At 45.5% G+C, this 24,673-nt stretch overlaps 1 protein-coding gene across 2 annotated transcripts in view; it reads right to left on the reverse strand.

Moving 5' to 3' along the window:
• LOC126354520 (RNA-binding protein 34-like) overlaps nucleotides 1-24,673 on the reverse strand; it is an 84,828-nt gene that overhangs the window by 52,579 nt on the left and 7,576 nt on the right. For both annotated transcript variants that reach the window (XM_050004243.1, XM_050004244.1), the window contains exon 2: nucleotides 4,873-5,059. In XM_050004243.1, the coding sequence (XP_049860200.1) occupies nucleotides 4,873-5,054 (182 nt within the window). In that variant the 5' untranslated portion in view covers nucleotides 5,055-5,059. The remainder of the gene's footprint in view (nucleotides 1-4,872; nucleotides 5,060-24,673) is intronic.

Genomic DNA, 24,673 nt, shown 5'->3' on the forward strand with positions numbered 1-24,673 from the left:
GGCTAGTTCGAAAGACTCCTGATGCAATGAGATTTATCTGGTCCAGTGACAAAAATGCCAAGGGTGATGCCAAACCAAATGCCAGACTCCCATAGTCAAGAAGGGACAGGATCACAGCTCTGTAAAGTTGCAGACAGGTAGCGCAGACTGCACCCCCGCTGGTGTTATCGAGGTAGTGAAGTATATTAAGATGTACAATGCACTTTCACTTAAGTTGGTGAAGATGGGAAAGCCACATCACATGGCCATCAAAGATCAGACTCAAAAATGGACAAGTCTCCACCACATTGAGGAGCTGGTAGTAGAGGTTGTCAGAAGTGGATGACATGATTCTTGGTGGCTGAAAACAAAGTAGTGGGTGAGGGCTCATGACTGCACCTTCGAATAGTGCTCTGCAGTCTGTTCAGCCAAAATCTGCAGCAATAGTAAAAACAAAGACCATCAGCAAACAAGGAGGTTGATACTGAAGATCTGACAGCTGCTGATAGATCACTGATGGCTTCTAGAAAGAGAGGGACACTCAATACAACCTGCAGTGTCCATTCTTCCGGTTCCCTTAGATATGGGGGGCACTGTGGGAAGCAAGAACTTTAACCCAGAATGTACAGTGCACAATAAGTTCTGCATAAAATTCAAAGGTGGGCCCTGGAAACACCATTCATGTAAGGTAGGGAGTAAGTGGTATTGTCATATGATGTCTTAAGCCCTTTGTAGGTCAAAGAAGACAGCAATAAGGTGTTGATGTTGGTTAAAGGCTGTCTGGATGTTGAACACCAGGCAAACCAAATTATCAGCAATGGAATGGTCTTGGCAAAAACTGCCCTGGGATGGAGCCAGAAGGCCCCAAGACTCAAGGAGCCAACGCAGCCACCAGCTCGCCATGCATTTGAGCAACTTACAGACAACATTTGAGAGACTAATTGGGCAATAGCTGTCCATTTCTAAGGATGCTTACCCAATTTCAGGACATGGACAATGATGCTTTCTGGCCACTGAGATAGTAACTCACTCTAGCTCGGGATGGTAAGGAGAATCTCCTGATGGGTGAGCATTTTGATACAAATGCAGTCTGGTCATAGGGCTGTATCAGTGCAAAGGGCTAGGGCACTGAAGAATTCCCACACAGTGAATGGTGCATTGTAGGGCTCCAGATGAAGTGTAGTGAAAAGTAGGTGTATTTGCGCCACATTCTCTTTAAGGACAGAAAAAGTAAGTTCCTAGATTCAGAGGCTGGAGCATAATGGAGGGCAAAATTTTTGCCCTGGGTTAGTGAAGACAGTACATTTCAATGAAATACCAGGTACACCTGCTGTGGACTGGTACTCAAGAGGCATTTGATCTTCGTCCAAACCTGTGAAGGACGAATGTGTAGTCCAATGGTTCAAAGGTACCATTCCCAACATTCTTGCTTGCATTTTTTTGTTAGGTGGTGGACCCTGGCATGAAGCCGTTTAAAGGTAGTAAGGTACCCACTGAGGGACGTCATTTATTGCGTTGGAGAGCTTACTTGAATGGCCTCAGTGATTTCTTAAGTCCACCAAGGTACTATCTTCCAAAGTGGGGATCCCGAAGAACATGGGATCGCCAAGTCAGCTGTCAATAGAATGGGTGCTGTTGCATTCTGGGCAGACGTATCAATACCTCCATGTAGCAGGGAGATAAGAACGGTAGAGGACAAAACATTCCAGTTGGCACTGTTGAGAGCCAATCTGGATGGGCACCCAGTAGTGATGCTGACAGAGGGACAGAAAGGTTGGGAAGTGATCACTACCACACAGGTCATCTTAAACCCTCCAGTGGATGGATGGGGAAGACGTGGGCTGGAAACTGCAAAAGCAATGGCCAAGTGCCATGTGCCACAATTAAAAGTGATGAGGCCACCAGTATTCCACGAACAGAGGTCGAGGTCTGCCAGTAAGTTTTTGATGTCACTGTCAGTTATCACAGTTACACCCCAAAAAGGGTTATAGAAACTGAAGTTGCGCAGGATAAGAAAGGCAGGAGGAGCTGAGAAATAATTTCAGACAATACATCGGAAAGGAGATACATGACTGTCACGTTTTTTGAATGTATTTCAGGAGCTTGAAGATGACCCAAAGTTTGAACCTGGCTGATCACACATTTAGGCTGTGGACACCCCCCCTCCCCACACACACACACACACACACACACACACACACACACACACACACACACACACACACACACACACACACACACACAAACAGAAAAAGAAGCACATGTTCGCTATGTACAGAGTCCGTAAGATATGTGCAAACTTCACCCAATGTGATTCTTAAAATATCCCCAATCACTATGAAGGGCAGGTGTAAACAATGCTAGAAACCAAGTTTCCTGGCAGACAATGCTGAAAGCAAGGGAAAAGCTTAAGAGATGTCATAGCTCTGCTATGTGCTCGAAAAACTGCTATAATTCCAATGGAGAGGTGAGGGCATGAAGGGATCAGGGAGGCAGGTTACACCTCAGGATGTCACCTGGTGCCACTGGTTGAGAGCTTATGATATCAACACACACAGGTTGAGAGACACTGTGTGGTGCAATCTGGAGCTCTGGGGAATGTTGCCTCAGCCATGGAAGTGGAACACATGGGATCTGGCCATCATCTCCTTTGCCTTTGAACAATTTTTTTTATCTTTCTTCTCCTTACGGGGTTCAGATGACTGGGAGGGCTTCCCAGATTTAGTTTCAGAGGCTGAGGAAGATCGCAAAGCCCTACTATCAGCAGCCTGTAGCTCCTTCAGCCACTGGCTGGAATCCCATTACAGCCCGGCAGAAACGCTGGAGGGGAGGACCCCTTCCTGCCGTGAGAATACAGACTAGAGTGATGCAGAAGGAGGAGAGGCCCCAACCATCATGTGTGCAGGCACTGTCATAACCTTGGTATGTTAGCCTGTCCAGAATCTTATACTCCTCTCTCTCTCTCTCTCTCTCTCTCTCTCTCTCTCTCTCTCTCTCTCTGAAAGACAGTGGAGTCTGATGAGAAAGGAGAATGGTGCTCTCCACAGTTGATGGAATAGAAGGAACATTCACGTGCAACTGTGTTCCACAATCCTTATAACCTGGGCTGGTGTCGCAATACAGAGACATGTGCCTGAATTTCTTACATTTGAAGCACCGTATACAAGAGGATCATACAGTTTCACATCACATTGGTACATTATCACCTTGATCATTTCAGGGAACAAGACACCATCAGAGGCCTACATAAATGTCCCAGTAGTAATCCTCTTGTCCTTTGGCCTCCTATGTACTGACTGACTAAGTGTACAGCCTGTCACTCCAGCCTGTCAGACTACAAGATGTGGTCATGGTGGGAAATGATGACTTGACTCATACTAATTACAGGGAGTGATGGTCACAGGATTGTTATCCAGCATGTCACAAGTCAGCAAGATCCATGACTGGGCAGGAGACGAAGCTTTAATCAAAACTGGAAACACGTTTCATTTTGGAGAAGGCTGAAACTTTCTCAAACTTGTCCTCCGTATTCTCTACAAAGAATAAAGGCTTGGTGGCCAAAAAAAATTCTCAACTACCCCTGTACAAATCAGGTATTAAGGACAGTATTTCTTTGCTTGTCATTTTGCCCTACATTCCTCCCACAGCATAGCTAGGAAGGAGACATTTAGGCGATGTATCACTCAGCACTGAACAAGTTATTTCCTTCTGAAGAGACTGTTGAGGCTGTATGACCACCAGTGGGGGAAGAGGCTGTTGAGACAGACCAGTGGGGGAAAGCTTCATCCACTTCATATGAAAGTCACCTGCCATAGTGCCACCTACTCCAAATGGGGGCTTTTCCCATGGATACCACCCAGCCTCTCAGCAACAGATACCTGGCCAGTGATCCATTGCTAGGAGTCCCCGTGCCCAAGTTATGATGGGCACATACTCCTCAGCACACATGTGGAGAGTTGAACACGGGCACCAACAGTGCAATCACTGTGTGGTCAGAGGACTACCACTGTACAGGTACTTTATGAACAATCCCCCCCCCCCCCCCCCCCCCCCCACACACACACACACACTATGGCTACAGTGCTGGGTTTTGGACTATTACCTTATTATAAAAAAAGGCTGCTAAACTGAAAAGAAACAAAGGTATAATACACATTGGGTGACCTTACCTGCACAATCCACACTTCTGACGATTTGGAAAAGTGGTGGCAGGTCAAACCAAACAATGGGAGCCATGTACTTATTAATGAAATTGAAAACTAGGGTCCTGAATTACGTACCACATAAAAGAGGGTTCTGTACCAGGACAGATAGGCAGGAGGAGGAAAGAAATTTATGTATAGGCTTGCAGCACAGGAAGGGAAGTAGCACTGCACAGGCTGGCACCCCCACGGTAGCCAAGCACATCCCCACAAAAGGGTTGTGAGCCTCCCAGGGGAAGGGGGGGAGGGGGGAGGAGGGGTGTTACCTTTATACAGGAATACCTTAAGAAAAATCTTTCAATAATAAATCTACTTGTTTAAAAAAGTGTTAGGTCATAAATTTCACAGGTAGGTATTGAATTGCACTGAAAACAGAAATAAACCTAGTAATATTACACAATGAACAACATTAATCTAGCAGAATCTTCTAATTAGGAAATAACAGAAATAACTTATGGTTAGCAGACTGAAACACACAATTAGAATATCTTTTTTCTAGAAAAAGTAGAAAGAGTTCTGTTAAATCAGACATGCTCAACTCTCCCTTGATTCTCAGTTCAGGACATCTAAGAACAAGATTATATTGATTTTAAGTCCTCTCATCCCAAGTTTGATATCACTCGATTTCAAATGTGTGTTTGGAAAAAGGGTGAGGGTAAGGGGTAAGGCAAAATACATCATACATACATACCTGTGTAGTTTTGACTTTATTGTAATATTTTCATAGCTGGATGTTTTCCTTTTGTTTTGTGATGTTTTCTCAGTTAATGGAAACTGTTGTTTTATAACTTTCTTTTGAAAAATAATCTTTTCATTGCTATTTTCTTTTATTCCAGAAATTAGACTTGACAAACTGCCAACTTCATAAGCCATGTTACCTGTAAGATTTAATCAAATATAGAACTTATCAGGTCTCATTACCGAACAGCACTGAAAACAAGCAATTTAAATTTGAACAAAAAAAATGCAAATTACGATTAAATCGAACACGTACAGTATTGATACCGACACAGCAGAGCAAGCATAAATCTCTGCACCAGCAGTTTACAGATCTAATTTTGCTTTGCTTTGCTTTGTTTTGTTTTGGGACACAAAAACAGCTAGGATCATAAGTGTATGTCAGAACCATAGAACACAAGGACAAAAAAGGAGTTAAAAATGGTTACACATTAGCTCAATTGAAAGACAGCTAAAAACACGGACTCTGAGAAAGGTCCACAAAATACAACTTAGAGACAACGGAGGTCCAGAACTAAAGATTAAATGTCCTTCACCATATTGCTACAAGGGATAAAGAGTGCGACGTGGCCAACAGCCCGCACGACATTCGCTAAAATGCCTGATAGCTCAGGCAGCGAACATAAATTAGAATGTAATTGGTTAAAAAAAGGGCATTCATTGAGGAAATAGCAAACCGTTACATGCTGAGGACAATAAGCTCAAAGTGGTGATGGATCAAAATTAACAAATGGCGATGGTTAAAAAGACAGTGCCCAATACACAACCTAGCTAAAATGATCTCATAAGGGCAAGAGAGATGATAGGTGGTCAGCCAAGCCGCTGGGAAAGGTTTCCATGATGGGAAGGCCAATGGTGACACCACCTGCTGACAGACAGCAACACAGAGATCATTGGGAGAGAATGTAAGAACTAGCGGACCGAGGCATGAGGACTGCAGCCTTGGCAACAGCATCAGCAACCTTGTTTGTCAGACCAATGTGACCAGGGATCCACAAACGTAACAGTGGCTCCATCAAGAGTGAGCAAGTGCAAGCTTTCCTGGACCTGATGAACTACAGGATGGGCACTGTACAACACACAGAAGTTGACGGACATTGAGAGAGAGTGAGCAGATGATGCAATTGAAAATCCTGTGTCACTAACTGTATTGCATGGCCTGAATATAGGACCAAGAGCTCCGCTGTAAATACTGAGCAGTGTTTCAGAAGACGGTACCAAAAAGTGTGTGTGTGCCAATAATGAAAGCACACCCGACAACACGGATAGCCATCAGTGTACACAAAGGTAATAGCACAAAGTTCCATGCGAAGTCAAGAAACTTACAGTGATAAAGAGAGTCTGGAGTAGAGTCCTTAGGAAGCTAGTGAAAAAGATGAAGAGGGGCTGGTGCACAAAGCCAAGGTGGTGAAGGATTTACACCGATTGGGTAAGAGTGGCAGGTAGTGTGACATTAAGCCACTGGAGCAACAGCCAAAAGCAAAGTCCAGGAGGTAACAGAAGAGGGATGCGCCCCATACTGGCAATCAAAGGAGTCATCGAAGGAGGCACAGGAGGAGTGGACATGCGTTGCAGATAAACAGCATGCGTATCTGCCGAGGAGAAAATTACAGCAATATGGCTGCAGTAGTTTGACAGCTTCTACATAGACTCTCAACCAGGCTGGTGTAAAACGCACCAGTGGTCAATCGGATTTCATGAAGATCGATTCTGTTTAGCGTAAGATGGATGGACATGTAGATGCGTAACCAAAACACCAACAGTATAGTTTCCAACAGACAAGGGACTGGTATGAATGGAGGAAGGTGGTCCGATCCACTCCCCAGGAAGTACTGCTGAGGACACACATGGCATTCAGAGACCGAGTACAACAGGTGGCTATGTAAGACAGGGGAGGTCAAAGAAAGTTTCCTATCGAGCATGAGCCCTAGGAATTTCATAGTTGCAATGAACCAAAGAGCCACAAGCCCAAGATGTAAATACAGTGGCAGAAACCAAATTCATACAAATGGTTCTGTCATTGGGAGAGCGAAAGCTGCTGTCTATGCTCCACAACTAAAGACAATTGAGACAACACTGAAAATGTCACTCAAGGAGACAAGTCCGTGGCAAACTGCAATAGATGGCGAAATCATTAACGAAAACGGAGCCTGAGATGTCCAGCGGGAGACGGGCAAAAATGGGTTAGCTGATTGGGGTTTAAGGGACCAAACAGCAAGGTCATCAGTCACTTGATTCAAAGGCAGTCCATTCGGACGGATTTACATCTCAGAAGAGCCATAACAATAAAAGTTAAAAGGCTAAAAAACATAAAAGTGCAGTTGTGTTGCCAATGATGTAAACAAAAGGGGGCGAAGTCAGCAAGTGGACAACCCCAAGGCTATGCTAGGTGCAGGAAATATCCCACCTCTGATACAGTATAGTCCGGCCTGACAGCTGAGTGGTCAGAGCGGCGGTCTGTCACGCCAAGGGGTCCGGGTTCAATTTCGAGCTGGGCCAGGGATATTCCCTGCTCATAGACTGAATGTTGGTTGGTTGAAAGAGAGAGAAGGGACCAAACTACAAGGTCATCGGTCTCTTGCTCCTAATAAAACAATGCCAGAACGGTGAGAATAAAACGGACGAAATATATAACACAAAACAGAAAGAAAGGAAAAGAGACAAGAATGAAGGGAAGGCAACGAATACTAAAAGAAACAAAAGAGGACAATAAAACAAGAGAGAGACACTAGAAACAGAAGGGAGTAAAGCATGAAAGCAGATTACAGTGGCTGGCCAACCATGAGAATAAAAGGAAAAGCCAGCCACTCTGCAATACATTGAAACCTCCAGCCTAAAAGCACTAGGGTGGAGGACACGGAGGGACAAAGGACATGCACTAAAACCTACACACAAGTATAAAACCCACTCTCACAGATAAAATGTAAAACTAAAGCTGCTGTGGAGGCATTGTCGCCCAACACCAAACGCAGGGTGATGGGAAAGTTAAAAGACTGTCGCACGGTGGCTAAGAGTGGATAGTCCAGGAAGAGATGGACCACTGTCATTTGGGAGCCACAGCAACACAGGTGCATCCTCGCGACATAGTAGATAACAATGCGTTAGCCACGTATGGCTAATGCAGAGTCAGCAGAGGACAACTGATTCCTTAATGACACACAGTTTGTTGTGTGTGCTGTTATGCCATTCCGTCTCCCAAAACCGGAAAATCTGGTGCTGTAAGGAAGAACACAGGTCAACTTCGGAGATGCCTAGCTACAGAAGCGGTTTCCGCGTCGCCTGTTTGGCCAGCCTGTCAGCAAGTTCGTTACCGGGGATTCCGACATGTCCTGGGATCCACACAAACACCAAGGAGCGATAGGACTGTTCCAGAGCGTAGTAGTAGTAGTAGTAGTAATAGTAGTAGTAGTAGTAGTAGTAGTAGTTGTTGTTGTTGTTGTTGTCTTCAGTTCTGAGACTGGTTTGATGCAGCTCTCCATGCTACTCTATCCTGTGCAAGCTGCTTCATCTCCCAGTATCTACTGCAACCTACATCCTTCGGAATCTGTTTAGCGTGTTCATCTCTTGGTCTCCCTCTACGATTTTTTCCCTCCACTCTGCCCTCCAATACCAAATTGGTGGTCCCTTGATGCCCCAGGACATGTCCTATCAACCGATCCCTTCTTCTGGTCAAGTTGTGCCACAAACTTCTCTTCTCCCCAACCCTATTCAATACTTCATTAGTTATGTGATCTACCCATCTAATCTTCAGCATTCTTCTGTAGCACCACATTTCGAAGGCTTCTATTCTCTTCTTGTCCAAACTATTTATCGTCCATGTTTCATTCCCATACATGGCTACACTCCATACAAATACTTTCAGGAACAACTTCCTGATACATAAATCTATATTCGATGTTAACAAATTTCTCTTCTTCAGAAATGCTTTCCTTGCCATTTCCAGCCTACATTTTATATCCTCTCTACTTCGACCACCATCAGTTATTTTGCTCCCCAAATAGCAAAACTCCTTTACTACTTTTAGTGTCATTTCCTAATCTAATTCCCTCAGCATCACCCGATTTAATTCGATTACATTCCATTATCCTCGTTTTGCTTTTGTTGATGTTCATCTTATATCCTCTTTTCAAGACACTGTCCACTGCGTTCAACTGCTCTTTTAAGTCCTTTTCTGTCTCTGACAGAATTACAATGTCATCAGCGAACCTCAGTTTTTATTTCTTCTCAATGGATGTTAATACCTACTTCGAATTATTCTTTTGTTTCCCTTACTGCTTGCTCAATATACAGATTGAATAACATCGGGGAGAGGCTACAACCTTGTCTCACTCCCTTCCCAACCACTGCTTCCCTTTCATGCCCCTCGACTCTTATAACTGCCATCTGGTTTCTGTACAAATTGTAAATAGCCTTTCGCTCCATGTATTTTACCCCTGCCACCTTCAGAATTTGAAAGAGAGTATTCCAGTCAACATTGTCAAAAGCTTTCTCTAAGTCTACAAATGCTACAAACGTAGGTTTGCCTTTCCTTAATCTAGTTTCTAAGGTAAGTCGTAGGGTCAGTATTGCCTCACGTGTTCCAATATTTCTACGGAATCCAAACTAATCTTCCCCAAGGTCAGCTTCTTACCATTTGTCTGTAGAGAATACACGTTAGTATTTTGCAGCTGTGACTTATTAAACTGATTGTTCGGTAATTTTCACACCTGCTTTCTTTGGGATTGGAATTTTTATATTCTTCTTGAAGTCTAAGGGTATTTCGCCTGTCTCATACATCTTGCTCATTAGGTGGTAGAGTTTTGTCAGGACTGGCTCTCCCAAGGCCGCCAGTAGTTCTAATGGAATGTTGTCTACTCCGAGGGCCTTGTTTCGACTCAGGTCTTTCAGTGCTCTGTCAAACTCTTCACGCAGTATCGTATCTCCTATTTCATCTTCATCTACATCCTCTTCCATTTCCATAATATTGTCCTCAAGTACATTGCCCTTGTATAGGCCCTCTATATACTCTTTCAACCTTTCTGCTTTCCCTTCTTTGCTTACAACTGGGTTTCCATCTGAACTCTTGACATTCATGCAAGTGGTTCTCTTTTCTCCAAAGGTCTCTTTAATTTTCCTGTAGGCAGTATCTAGGCAGGCATAGATGGACTCCTGAATGGACACTACCAGAGGGTGGCGAGGGTAGTACTGGTCGATAGCTTGTAGGGTACTCAATGAGTCAGTACACGGGAGAAATTACTCGCCAGGGCATGAGCGGATGTACTTAACAGCACGAGATATGGCCGCAAAACTGGCAAGGAGTGCTGCTCAACATGTCCTCCATGAACACATGCGAAGCCTAGGTGACCATCAGCCATTGAGCCGTTGATGTAAACCACTTTAGACTCCTGGAACACGTCAAGAATAGAGAGGAAGCAACAGGGGAGAGTGGAGAGGTTAATGTACTCCTTAGGGCCATGCAAAAGGTCCAGACGAAGCTGCGACCAAGGTGTACACCATGGAGACTTACGTGAACAGACCACAAGTAGAAGTGGTAAAGTGAAGGACTCCAGTTCGGAGAGAAGGGACCGCACGCAAACAGCAATCGTCAGCCCCGATCTGGGCTGCCGATGCGGGACATGGACTGCCTCGAGTGGGAAAAGGAAACGGTAATTTAGATGCTCAGGGGAACTATGAATGTGTGCTGCGTAACTAGCAAGCAGTTGCGCCCGTCTCATCTGCAGTGGAGGGACACCAGCCTCCACCAGTATGCTGGTCACCGGACTCGTCTTAAAAGCTCCTGTCACTAATCGAACCCCACAGTGGTGCACAGGATCGAGTAAATGCAATGCTGAAGGCGCTGCCAAACCATAAACCACACTCCCATAGTCAATTCGGAATTGGACAAGGGCTCCGTAGAGCTGCAGCAGTGTATAGAGATCTGCATCCCAAAATTGGTGTTGCTCAAGCAACAGAGGGCATTGAAGTGCTACCAGCACTTCTGCTTAAGCGAAGATGAGGGAGCCAAGTCAAACGGGTGTCGAAAACCAGTCCTACGAATTGATATGCCTCCACTACAGTGAGTGGATCGTCATTAAGATAAAGTGTGGGTTCCGGATGAACAGTACGATGGCAACTGAAGTGCATGACACATGACTTTGCGGCTGAAAACTGGAAGCCGTGGGCTAGAGCCCATGACTGTGCCTTGTGGATGGCTCCATGGAGGTGCCAATCAGCAACAACAGTACTGGAGCAGCAGTACGAAATACAAAAGTCGTCTGCATAGAAGGTGAGATGGAGGGCCCTACAGCCACTGCTAGACCATTAATGGACACTAAAAAGAGACACACGCTCAATACAGAGCCCTGCAGGACTCCATTCTCCTGGGTATGGATGGAACTACAGGAGTCACCAACTTGTACACGGAAGGTATGGAGCAACAGGGAGTTTTGGATAAAAATCTGGAGTGGTCCCCAGAGACCCAACTTTCACAATGTGGCAAGTGATGTCACATGCTTTATGTTAGTCAAAAGAGATGGCAATTAAGTGCTGCTGTCTGTAAAAGGCTGTTCGGATGGCAGACTCAATGGACAAGATTATCAGTGGTAGAGCAACCCTGGCAAAAGATGCCCTGACATGGAGCCAGCAAGCCACCTGATTCTAGGGACCAACCCAACTGCCGACATACCATACGTTCCAGCAGCTTACAAAAAACGTTGTTGAGGCTGATGGGCCACTAGCTTTGCACATGAAGCAAGTTTTTACTGGGTTTGAGCACCAGAATGATGGTGCTCTCCCACCACTATGATGGGAAGACACCATCGCACCAGATCCAGTTGAAGATGGCTAGGAGATATCACTTGTAGTCAAATGAGAGATGTTTAATCATCTGACTGTGGATGCGATCAGGCCCAGGAACTGTGTCAGGGCAATGTGCAATGGCAATGAGGAGCTCTCACTCAGTAAATGGGGCGTTATAGGATTCACTGCAGTATGTAATGAATGTGAAGACGCTCCCTTATAGCCGCCGTTTGAGTGTGCGAAAGGCTAGGGGGTAATTCTCCAACGCAGAGGCTCGAGCAAAGTGCTCAGCAAAGTCCTCGGCAATCGCGTGTGCGTCTGTACATAACTCATCATTTACGGTAACACCGGGGAGAGCAGTTGGGGCTTGGTACCCGAAAAGACATTTAGTCTTTGCCCAGACTTGGGAAGGTGACTTGTGGCACCCAATAGTGGAGAGTTATGTCTCCCAACACACTTCCTTCAATTGTTTGATAAGGTAGCGAACACAGGCACAGAGCCACTTAAAAGCTATGAGGTCCTGCAGGGAAGGGTGAGGCTTATGCCACTGTAGAGCTCACCAACGCTCCGTAATTGCTTCAGCCACTTCCAGCGACCACCAAGGGACTGCCTTAGACCTCGGGCACCCTAAAGAGCGAGGAATCTCATTTTCTGCTGCAGAAACAATTGTGCTAGTCACCTGCTTAAACTTCACATCAATGTTACCATGTGGTGGAGATTCAGCAGTAACAACAGAGGTGAAAGTTCCCCCGTCCACCTTGTTCAAAGCCCATCTGGGCAGGCGTCCATGGGCATGACCCCGAGGGTGTGATAGGAAGATGGGGAAGTGGTCACTGCCACACACATGTCATCATGTGCTCTCCAGTGGATAGATGGGAGAAATACTGGGCTGCAAATTGATAAATCAATGGCCATAACTATCATGAGCCACACTGAAATGTGTGGCAGCCCCAGTATTTAAGAAGCAGACGTCAAATTACATAAGTAAAGTTTCGACATCTCTCTGCCAGTAAGCATGGTACCACCCCACAAGGGGTTATGGGCATTAAAATGTCCCAGAAGTAGCAAAGGTTTTGGGAGTTGATGAATCAGTGCAGCTAATACATTCAGGGGTACTGCACTATCTGGAGGAAGATATACATTGCAGACAGCTATTTCATGTGTCATCCTTATTCTGACAGCCACAGTTTCAAGAAGTTTGAAGGGGCATATGTTCACCGCAGACCGAGTTTAGAACATAAACACAAACGCTACCCGATACTCGATTATAGTCGCTACGGTTCCTGTAATATCCCTTATAGCCACGGAGGGCAGGGGTCCGCATAGCTTGGAACCACGTTTCCTGGAGGGCAATGCACATAGCAGGTGTAAAGCGTACCAGTTGCCGTAGCTCAGCCATGTGGTGGAAAAAAACGCCACAATTGACATCGTCAGACTGGGAAGGCATGGTACATTCAATGAGGCAGTTTACACCTCAGAGTCACATGTTGCCACCAATTTATTGCCTGAGCAAATCTATATCCACTGTGTCTGAGGTTCTGGCGAGATCCAGGTCCTCAGCGGATGCCAAAATCTCCACTAGATCCTCAGCTCCAGAGCTTGTAGGTAGTCGTGGTGTGGGTGCCACCACAATTTCCTTTTTCTTAGGGGTTTTCTTCATGGATTTCTCTCGCTGCTCCTTGGGTTTCCCTGGCTGCGAGGACTTTACTGGCTCGGTCTCCGGGACTGAGGATGAGCGTGTATGACCAGCTGCTTTTGGGCTCCTCAGCCACTGGAAGAAACCTGGGAAGGGAGTGACCCAAGGGACCCCTTCCTAGCCAGAGAAGCCGAAGAAGACTTATGCTTCTCCAGCTTAGAAGTGGGGACAGATGTCCCCGATGGCCCGATGGATGGGAGAGGGGGGGGGGGGGGGGGGGGGGGAAGGGTTTGCTCCTGTAGTAGGTGGTGTAGGAGCAACAGGGAAGGAAATGCCCCCCAGCATCAAGGGGACAGGTGTAGTCTTCTCCGTCTGAGAGGTGACCTGGGTTGGCAGAGCTGATGGTGCCAGAACTGTTGTAGTGGCAGCATAAGATGATGTACGCTGAGGATGCAGGCGTTCAAATTTTCCTCTTACCCTCAGTGTATGTCAGCCCGTCCAGTGTCTTGTACTCCATGATTTTCCTTTCTTTCTGGAGAATCCTGCCGTCAGGTGAGCAAGGTGAATGGTGCTCTCCACAGTTGACACAGATGGGAGGCAGGGCACATGGAGTATCGTGATGCGATGGGTGTCCGCAATCTCAGCATGTGTATACAGTGGGAAGACATATGGCCGAACTTCCAGCACTGCATCGGGGGAGGAATATAGGGCTTTACATTGCACCGGTAAACCACCATCTTGACCTTCTCGGGCAATGTATCACCCTCAAACGCCAAGATGAAGGCCCAAGTGGCAACCTGATTATCCTTCGGACCCTGGTGGACACACCGGACGAAATGTACACCTCGCCACTCTAAATTGGCGTGCAGCTCATTGTTGGACTGAAATATGATACCCTGGATCATATTTAAGCTCTTATGGGGTGTGATGGTTACATAAACGTCTCCCAACTTGTCACAAGCGAGTAACTCCCGTGACTGCGCAGAAGATGCTATTTTGATCAAGATTGACCCAGATCTCATTTTGGACAAGCTCTCTACCGCCCCGAACTTGTCCTCTAAATACTCAACAAAAAGCTGAGGCTTCATCATCATGAAAGATTCCCCATCAGCTCTTGAACATACAAGGTACTGGGGCGAGTAAGATCCGCTGCCATCCTTAACCAGACGTTCCTACCATAGTGTGGCCAGGGAGGGGAACAATTTGGGGTCATACTTCTGTGTGATGAATTGACCTCATGATAACTTGGAGACTGCTGGTGTTTCACCGTTTCACCACCAGCAACAGATGATGGACTTCGCTTCATCGTGTGTTATCTGCCATGATGCCACCCAATCCGACCACGGGCCCTCCCCACAGGCGCCACCCAGCCACAGCAAAGGCCACCTGGCAGGATGACCATTGCCAGGAGTCCCGATGCCCCAGGGGGATGGGCATACGTGGTGAGTTAATGGCGCAGGCATCAACAGAGCGATCCCCATGTGGTCCGAGGGTTGCAATCAACAGGGTACATGGCAGCCCCACCACAATGGACTGGCTACCGTGCTGGACATCAGGTGCAAAGAAGTCCATGGTCATCGCCGAAGCAGAAATCGGCACTGCATACTGCATGGTGAAAAACGCACCCAAGGTGGTGTCCTCGCCCAAGAGATGGAGAATAGGCAGGACTGCAATGTGACGACAAGAAAGTGGGCTAAAGATCTCAATGCATGATGGACACGATGCACCTTGTAAGGCGCCCTTCCCCAATTGGCTCACTCTTATGGAAAATATTGAAGAATGGAGGTCAAACCCTACAGGGGACAGACACATAAAGGCTGAAACGTGTGAAATTCCTTTTAGTTGCCTCGTACGACAGGATGGAGCAACTCGGGTCAGACCCGCAGGGGGGGGGGGGGGGGGGGGGGGACTGGGTGATGTGTTGTCCTCGTTATTTCGTCATCGTTAGTGGAAGGGAACATGAAACCACCAGTGGAATCACTTCCCTAGACACTCATGCGGTGGACTTCTCTGACAAGGCTTCCCCCATGACAAGACCTGCTGTAAGGCAGAACACAAAGCTGGTTTAGATGCAGTACACGCAAGACCAACTGCTATTCAAAAGCGTTCCAACTGCTAAAATGTGAATGTGCATACTATAAAAGGACACTACCCAAATTAAAAAAGCAATAAAAAACAGAGTAAAAGGGAGAGAAAGAGGACCTTGGCCAGGGTGGGGAGTCAGGAATCTCCAAACACAGCTTACAGTGGGAGACACCCCAACACCAGAATGAGATTAAAAAACCTTAAAACTGAGAATAAAAACCACTTTCACGAAGGAAACAGAGCCAGTACGACCATCCGGGAATCTTAAGCCAACATTAAAGGTAAAGTGGGGAGAAGTCTGTACTTAGTACACATAGCCAAAAAAAGGGGGCATTCCACCAAAATGTGGGCTACAGATCGTTGGGCTCCACAACCACATTATAAGTGGAGGTGGCTCATTGCGCAAAGGAAACCATGTGTCAGCCTGGTATGGCCGATGCAGAGACGACACAGGGTGGTTGAGGCCTTTTGGGAGAGGCGGAAGGAAGAACGCCATGGGACTGGTGTCACCTTAATTGCACGAACTTTATTAGACAGGGAGGTAGCCTCCCAGGAGTTGGCCCATGACTGTGTGAAGTGGGATTTGATGTGAAGCCGTAAATCCACTGCAGGAGAGGGTTACAGAGAAGTGGGGTAAGTGACTGCTCACCCAGTCAAACGATCAGCAAGCTTATTACCTGGGATACCCAAATGGCCAGCAACCCAAAGGAAGTCAACGGAACAAGCAGCACGGTGAAGATCAGCAAGATGATCATGGAAGGCCGAGACCAAGAGATGGCGGGAAAAACACCTATCAATAGCCTAGTGAAGGAAAGCAGCCGGATAGGAGGTTGATGCTGATGCTATTGCAAAATGGGTCGCAAGATGTTCCGCAAGAATCAACGGGTCTGTGCAAAGGCCATCTGGGAGGGCAAGGCCCGGGAGGGTAGACTGCCGATGGCAACCTTGGAGAGAGTGAAGTGTAGCCCATACTGGTGACATAGGGACAGTAGAGCCCAGGGAAGGAACAAAGCATTCCCAACACATCCATATGCTCCGTTACATTAAGTAACGGGCTTTGGCGCAAAGGCGTTTAAAGTTAATAAGATTGACAGTGGATGGGTGCCACTTAAGAAGTTGCAAAGCTCGACAGATAGCAATGGCAATGGCCGTACGCCACTACAGGAGTTAACGGCATGAAATAGTCCAGATGAGTGTGGGATAGCAAGGCAACAGTGCGAACAATCACATCAGATACATCACGTAGGACGTAAGCAATACAACCTTATGAAGACTGAGAAAAAACAACCTGTGCAGTATATAGAGGCCAACTGGCACGTCGGAAAGACCAACCAGGTAACCTGTCCATTGGAGAGTGAGAGAATCATTGGAAAGTAGTCACTATCGCAAAGGTCATTGTGGGGCGACCAATGTAATGAACGGAGGAGGGAGGGAGGGAGAAGAAAAAGAAAGATCAATGGCCAAAAATGCACAATGAACAGCACTGAAATGGGTAGGGGAGCCATCATTAAGGAGGCACAAGTAATGGTTTGCAAGAAACTTGTCTATGAGAAGAACCCGACTAGATGGAATGAACTGGCCCAGAAGGGATGAATCCACGAGGAGGAGGAGAGGAGGAAGAAGTCGAAGAAGGGCAGTTAAGGCAGCAGTTGGAAGGGGCCCTGTCAGGAGGGAGATAAATATTGCAAACTGTGACCCCAGAGTCCAGGTGGACATTAACAGCAACCGCTTCCAATGCAGTCTGAAGAGGAATCCACGTACTAGCAATGTACGTACAGACCAACGTACAAACGCCACCAGATTCCCACAGGGGAGCAACCCAACTGCAACAGAAAGCACCGAACCCACGGAGGGTCGTTGAGTGGTCCTCAGATTCCTGCAGAACCACACAAGCTGCAGAATAAAATGAAATAATGGATTTCAGCTCTGGAAGTTGACTGTAATACCCATAACAATTCCATTGGATAACCACAGAACGATGATTCAAATGGGGGGTGAACAGGCTGAAGCCTCTCATGCCGTCGGGTCACCACCCGTCACCGACAAGGAGGGGGCGACATCCATGAACAGCAAGTCAGAGTCAGGTTGCGAAAGTGAGGACGGGACCTCTGGAAACATCAGAGTCCTTGTCCCAGGACTTGCATTTCTTCTTCTTTTCTGTTTAGGATTGAGGAGGGCTGTACTGCAAAAAGGAGCCAGCTGCAGCAAGATCTGCAACAGAAAGAGAGCAGGTGACCTGGGAGCCCACAGACCGTGATTCTTGTGGTCGTCATGTGGCAGCAGACCTTTGGCCTGGAAGATGCCAGGAAGAGGGGTTCTGGGAGGGGCGCCCTAGTCTGGCAGACGACGAAGAAGTGGGACACTTCTGCAGCTGGGGAGGGGGTGAGGAGAGGGGTTCAGGACTGAGGTAAAGAAGGGGGGGGGGGGGGGGGGGGGAAGGGGTGATGATGTAACTAAAGCATAGCTAGATGTCACGTCACTGACACAGGATGAAGACGTGCATACTTCTTACGAGCCTCAGTGTAGGTTAGACCATCATTCTTTTCCTTCTTATAAGCCGGGCAATACAGTCAATGTGGAGAATGACTGTGACGAAAATTAACCTACACAGGAGGAGGAACTCCTCTCATGGAATGGACTGCCACAACCACAGAGGGGGGTTTGCGAACAATGGGATGTATGGCTTCACGTCACATTGATAAATCATAATCTTGACCTTCTCAGGGAGGTATCTCCTTCAAAGGCCAGGATAAAGGCACCAGTATCAATTCGCTTGTCGTTCGGGCCCTTCTGAACACGTCGAACAGAGTGAACACCCCACTGTCATAGCTTGTCCCCAAGTTCCTCATCAGTTTGATGGATGAGGTCCCTGTGAAAAATTACACCATGAACCATATTCAAAAACTGGGGAGAGGACAGGGGGGAGGGGGGGGGGCGGTAATGGACACAGAAATTGTGCCAAGACTGTCACAGGCACAAAGGGCCACAGACTGGGCAACTGAAGCAGCTCAGATCAACAACGAACCCGATCGCATCTTGCTCAGAGAGTCCACTTCGCCAAACTTTTCTTCTATGTGCTACACAAAAAATAAAGGTTGGGTATTGGTGGAAGTATCCCCACCAGTCTTGATGCAAACCAGATAGCGGGGGAAAGGTTTCAGCCCTAGCCGATGAGCCTGACCCTCCTCCCAAGGGACTGTTTAAGGGGCAGAAGAAGCAGCACTAAAAGAATAATTTCCATTCAAAGAGACGGCTGTAGAAGAAAAGCCAGTGTTCTGGACCCGTATGCATTTCATTTGCATAGCATCCGCGCTGATAACACCCACTCCGAGCAGGAGCTCTCCCCATGGGCACCACCCAGCCACAGCAAGGGCCATCTGGCACAGCGGCCATTGCCGAGAGTTCTGATGCTCCAGGATGACAAGCAACCACTCCTAGGCTTAGATGAGGTAGTCACAGCTCAGGTATCAGACGTGTGATCCCTGTGTTTTCAGGGGCTCAACCAAAAGTTCACATAGTGACACCACCACCACAGGCTGGCTACTCTGCTTGGGGTCATTCCATGCCAAATGGTCTAGAGGCTCCCACATGACCCTCATGGATTTTGATGAAATTTTGTATGAACATTCACATGTTCTCAATGAACACTGGTAAAGTCTCAGGTTCAGAAATTCAATACTTTTGGAGATAAAGTCACTTGTTTAAGACCATAGCACAGCTTTCTATAGTGCTGTCCTTGAATTTTCAGCAACTTTGAGATGAGATATCTAAGTATTTGCATGAAAGAAACAAAACTTTGCCATCTTATACAACTTTTAGAGCTCTTTCAAGTAAAATATTAAGAGAAGGATTTCTGAGCAATTTTCATATAGATAATTTGAAGCAAAGTTGGGTGAAAAAAAAAGCTGTTTTAAAAAATGCGAACTTTAGTTTTTTATATCTCCAAAAGTAACTGTGGATGTACATGAAACTTTGCACACCATAAGTCACCAAACAAGGTCTTATAAAATTTCATTCTCCTATTGCTTTCCATTATTTCACAAATCCAGGGTGAAGTTGACGATTTTTCAAAAAAAAGTGTTTTCCCCAAACTCTTCTAAACTGTGTTTTCTCCAAACTCTTCTAAACTATGGTCATTAGAAAGAGCATATTCTAAACTATCTAGAAAAGTGGATTTGGTTTTGCAATGCAAGCATATAAGGCCCTAAAAAGTAGCATCATCAAAGAGGCGCACTGGAAGTTTGAACACGTTTTTCTGGCACTCAAATTATACCTGAAATCTTTTATGTTGCCTTATACATTCATTCATTCATTAATGTCTGGGATAAGTGAAATAAGAAGTCCTGATGAATAGGACTAGCATAAGTCCTAATAGCAAAAGAATAAAAGTAAAAACAATGTTATTTCTTAATTGTCAGCCCCCCCCCACACACACACACACACAATTATTATTATTATTATTATTATTATTATTATTATTATTATTATTATTATTATTATTATTATTATTATTAAGAATGAATGTAAATTGTAAAATTTATTTGCATAATCATCTAATTATTAGTTGTCTATTTAATGAACAACACCAGCGTAAGCTGATGGAAAAGATGTGTAGAAATGAGTTGCTTTGGTCCACGATGGCTTAACCACTGCTAGTTTCATTTCACATGGGAAAACCAGCATTCCAATTGCCATAGGGGCCACGCCCGATAGCTTAGCAACAACAGATATGGGTGGGTTTCTTTACCACAGGATCCCAAGCATTATAGTAAAATTATTTAAGTGCCCTGTGTAAAATTAGAAAGCACTCTTGGGTTTCTTAGATTGTTTCCTCTAACCTATTTCAATTTTTGATGTGCTACATTAATTTTCTGACGAATATCAAGGGGAATGATGTATTCCGGTAAGACAAATTTACTGATGGAGCTGGAATAACTGCAATAATGTGGTGTTCCAGAACCCAACACTTGTCACTTCTTGGTGGCCAATAAAATAAATTTGCTGGACCATGTAGGTGCATAAAGTTTATTAATGCATCCCTTTTCTCTGTGGAGGTCTCTCAGATATTCCCAATCCACCACAGGTTTTCATAGATGCTTGCAACATACTGTCCTGGTTGGAGAGCAGACCTTAATATGCCTCCTTCATTACTGTGATGCATTTTAGCTAGAAAAGATGAACAATAATTTGAAACTCTGCTGACCTGAATTGTTGTTTCATCAATAGGTTTGACCAAGTTTAAACCTCTCTTCTTGTGACACAATATGTTTTTCAATTTCATCTTTACTGGCAAAAACAAATTTAATTCCATTAATGTTTTCAGAGCAGAAGTGAAACAGATCTAGGGGAGTGAGAATTTGTCCATTACGTGGCCGTTGCAAGCTTGCTCTTGCTGCTAACCGCTTTGTTGTACCTCCAATCCCATCACAAGGTGATTTCCCGTGACTAGTAGAAATTCGGCTGTCACTCCAAAATCACTCTTATGATAGCACAAATTTAGGAAATTCTTGAAATTTTTATACTGAGCACAGGAGCCATCACTGAAATAATGAATGTGGGTTATCTGTGCAAACCTTGCTTTTATATATTTGATGAGCCCCTTGATAAAAAACGAACTGTAATAGTGTCATTTTGCAAACCATCACTGATAATGTAAAAACTTAAAAGATTCTACTTTCTCATATTGACGAAAGTAGATAACAAATGGATGAATTGTTGCTTGACTATTGTCCCAGTGGAAGCCTTGCACAGCGTCCTGAATGATAAAAGAATAATTTTCTGCAAAATCCATAAGGACAACAAGCTCTTCGTCTTTCAGATGACATTTAAGGCCTTTAAGATGCAAGCTTTGATGCTTGGCAATGTAATGATGGCATGACAGACTCCATATTTTATTTTTTCCATCTTCAATAAATTCATCCACTACCATTTGCTTCGTGTCCAGTGTGGCCCGATCAGTATGTATCCTTTGCTAAAACACAGTAACTTCCTGTGGCTCATGATCTAGGAAATAGCTGGCAATTTTACATGCTATAGTTTCGGGCCCAGGACACCTTTCACAGCGATGTAGCATGCACTGTTTAGAGTTCAAACTGCCTTGCTGAGAATCTCGTTATAATTTTCACGTATACCAGCTCCGCTAAGTGTAAGCTTAACATTTTGGCAAATTTTACACAAGCAAACAGCATGCATTCCAGCTGCTCCTACTGTCACACACCATTTGGGTCTAAGTTCACAAAACTTTGAGAACCCTATTTCTGGATCATTTATATTCTTCGGGGAAGAAGGCCAGAAGGCCAGTGTTCACGCTGTCTGCTTGCCGGGGGGTCTCATCCGAGATGTGGAGGAGGCCCTACCGGCGGCGACAGAGAGCACTGGATGCACCCAACTGCAAATTGTTGCTCATGTCGGCACCAATGACTCCTGCCGTCTGGGTTCAGAGGTCATCCTCAGTTCGTACAGGCGGTTGGCGGAGTTGGTGAAGGCGGAAAGCCTCGCTCGCGAGGTGGAATCAGAGCTAACTATTTGTAGTATCGTTCCCAGAACCGATCACGGTCCTCTGGTTTGGAGCCGAGTGGAAGGCTTAAACCAGAGGCTCAGACGATTCTGCGGAGAGCTGGGGTGCAAATTTCTCGACCTCTGCTATCGGGTGGAGAAATGTAGGGTCCCCCTGAATAGGTCAGGCGTGCACTACACGCCGGAAGCGGCTACAAGGGTAGCGGAGTATGTGTGGAGTGCACATGGGGTTTTTTTAGGTTAAAGAATTCCCTCCCTAGGCCCGACAAGACACCTCCTGAGACACGGCATGGCAGGAGTAGGCAAAATGCAACATGAAATAACAATATTAATGTGCTAATAGTAAACTGCAGGAGCGTCTATAGAAAGGTCCCAGAACTGCTCTCATTAATAAACGGTCACAATGCCCATATAGTACTAGGGACAGAAAGTTGGCTGAAACCACATGTAAACAGTAATGAAATCCTAAACTCAGATTAGAATGTATACCGCAGAGACAGGCTGGACAGTGAAGGGGGAGGTGTGTTTATAGCGATAAGAAGTGCAATAGTATCGAAGGAAATTGACGGAGATTCGAATTGTGAAATGATTTGGGTCAAGGTCACGGTTAAAGCAGGCTCAGGCATGGTAATTGGATGTCTCTATAGGCCCCCAGGCTCAGCAGCTGTTGTGGCTCAGCACCTGAAGAATAATTTGGAAAATATTTCGAGTAGATTTCCCCACCATGTTATAGTTCTGGGTGGAGATTTTAATTTGCTGGATATAGACAGAGACTGAAACGTTCATAACGGGTGGCAGGGACAAAGAATCCAGTGAAATATTTTTAAGTGCTTTATCTGTAAACTACCTTGGGCAGTTAAACAGAGAACCGACTCGTGGCGATAACATATTAGACCTTCTGGTGACAAACAGACCCGAACTATTTGAATCAGTTAATGCAGAACAGGGAATCAGCGATCATAAAGCAGTTACTGCATCAATGATTTCAGCCGTAAATAGAAATATTACTTTTCTGGAGACGAGAAATCTACTCTGTAGGAATCAGCATGGGTTTCGGAAAAGACAGTCTTGTGAAACTCAGCTCACGCTATTCGTCCACGAGACTCAGAGGGCCTTAGACACGGGTTCACAGGTAGATGCCGTGTTTCTTGACTTCCGCAAGGTATTCGATACAGTTCCCCAAAGTCGTTTAATGAACAAAGTAAGAGCATACGGACTATCAGATCAATTGTGTGATTGGATTGAGGAGTTCCTAGATAATAGAACGCAGCATGTCATTCTCAATGGAGAGAAGTCTTCCGAAGTAAGAGTGATTTCAGGTGTGCCGCAGGGGAGTGGCATAGGACCGTTGCTATTCACAATATACATAAATGACCTGGTGGATGACATCAGATGTTCACTGAGGCTTTTTGCAGATGATGCTGTGGTGTATCGAGAGGTTGCAACAATGGAAAATTGCACTGAAATGCAGGAGGATCTGCAGCGACTTGACGCATGGTGCACGGAATGGCAATTGAATCTCAATGTAGACAAGTATAATGTGATGCGATTAAATAGAAAGACAGGTCCCTTATTTAGCTACAAAATAGCAGGTCAGCAACTGGAAGCAGTTAATTCCATAAATTATCTGGGAGTACGCATTAGGAGTGATTTAAAATGGAATGATCAAATAAGTTGATTGTCGGTAAAGCAGATGCCAGACAGATTCATTGGAAGAATCCTAAGGAAATGCAATCAGACAACAAAGGAAGTAGGTTACAGTACGCTTGTTCGCCCACTGCTTGAATACTGCTCAGCAATGTGGGATCCGCACCAGATAGGGTTGATAGAAGAGAGAGAGAAGATCCAATGGAGAGCAGTGTGCTTTGTTACAGGATCATTTATTAATTGTGAAAGCATTACGGAGATGATAGATAAACTCCAGTGGAAGCATCTGCAGGAGAGACGCCCAGTAGCTCGGTACGGGCTTTTGTTAAAGTTTCGAGAACATACCTTCACCGAAGAGTCAAGCAGTATATGCTCCCTCCTACGTATATCTCGCGAAGAGACCATGAGGATAAAATCAGAGGTTAGAGCCCACACAGAAGCATACCGACAATCCTTCTTTCCACGTACAATACAAGACTGGAATAGAAGGGAGAACCGATAGAGGTACTCAGGGCACCCTCCGCCACACACCGTCAGGTGTCTTGAGGAGTATGGATGTGGATGTAGATATAGATAACATATTTCCTGTAAATTGCAAAGTAACAACCTATTCTCCACGTATGTCTTTCTATCTAAAAGTCTAACTGAAATACTTTTTTTCCAGGGCACACCCTACTATACTCATCTTCAAAAAAATTTCACACTCTACTAGCAACTTCTGCTGGTAATTTCCTGCTTTGCCTATTTTTGGGAAGTGCCAGAATGCCCTTCTCTGCCTTAAGCTTCCGAGTATTCTTCACCATTCTTTCGTACACGCCGAACTGAGCTGCTGTTTGTCTGACTGTCCAACTTACAGGTGCCAAGGTTAAAATTTGCATCTGTTCTTTATGAATTGCATTCTGCATCTTGGGTTTCAGTTCAGTCAGCAAATGTGCATAGTCGGCACAGTTTCCACATTCCTTAATTTCACTAGCATCTTCAATTTTTCAGTTTACTCCCATTACATTTACAATTCTGTTTTTAATCACATTTTGAGCCTTTTGAATTTTCTTCTTCACATATTGGGGCTTATCTCTGTAGCTTACTGTTCTCT

Source organism: Schistocerca gregaria, chromosome 3 (genome assembly GCF_023897955.1).
Source record: "Schistocerca gregaria isolate iqSchGreg1 chromosome 3, iqSchGreg1.2, whole genome shotgun sequence".
NCBI classification, from domain to species: domain Eukaryota; kingdom Metazoa; phylum Arthropoda; class Insecta; order Orthoptera; family Acrididae; genus Schistocerca; species Schistocerca gregaria.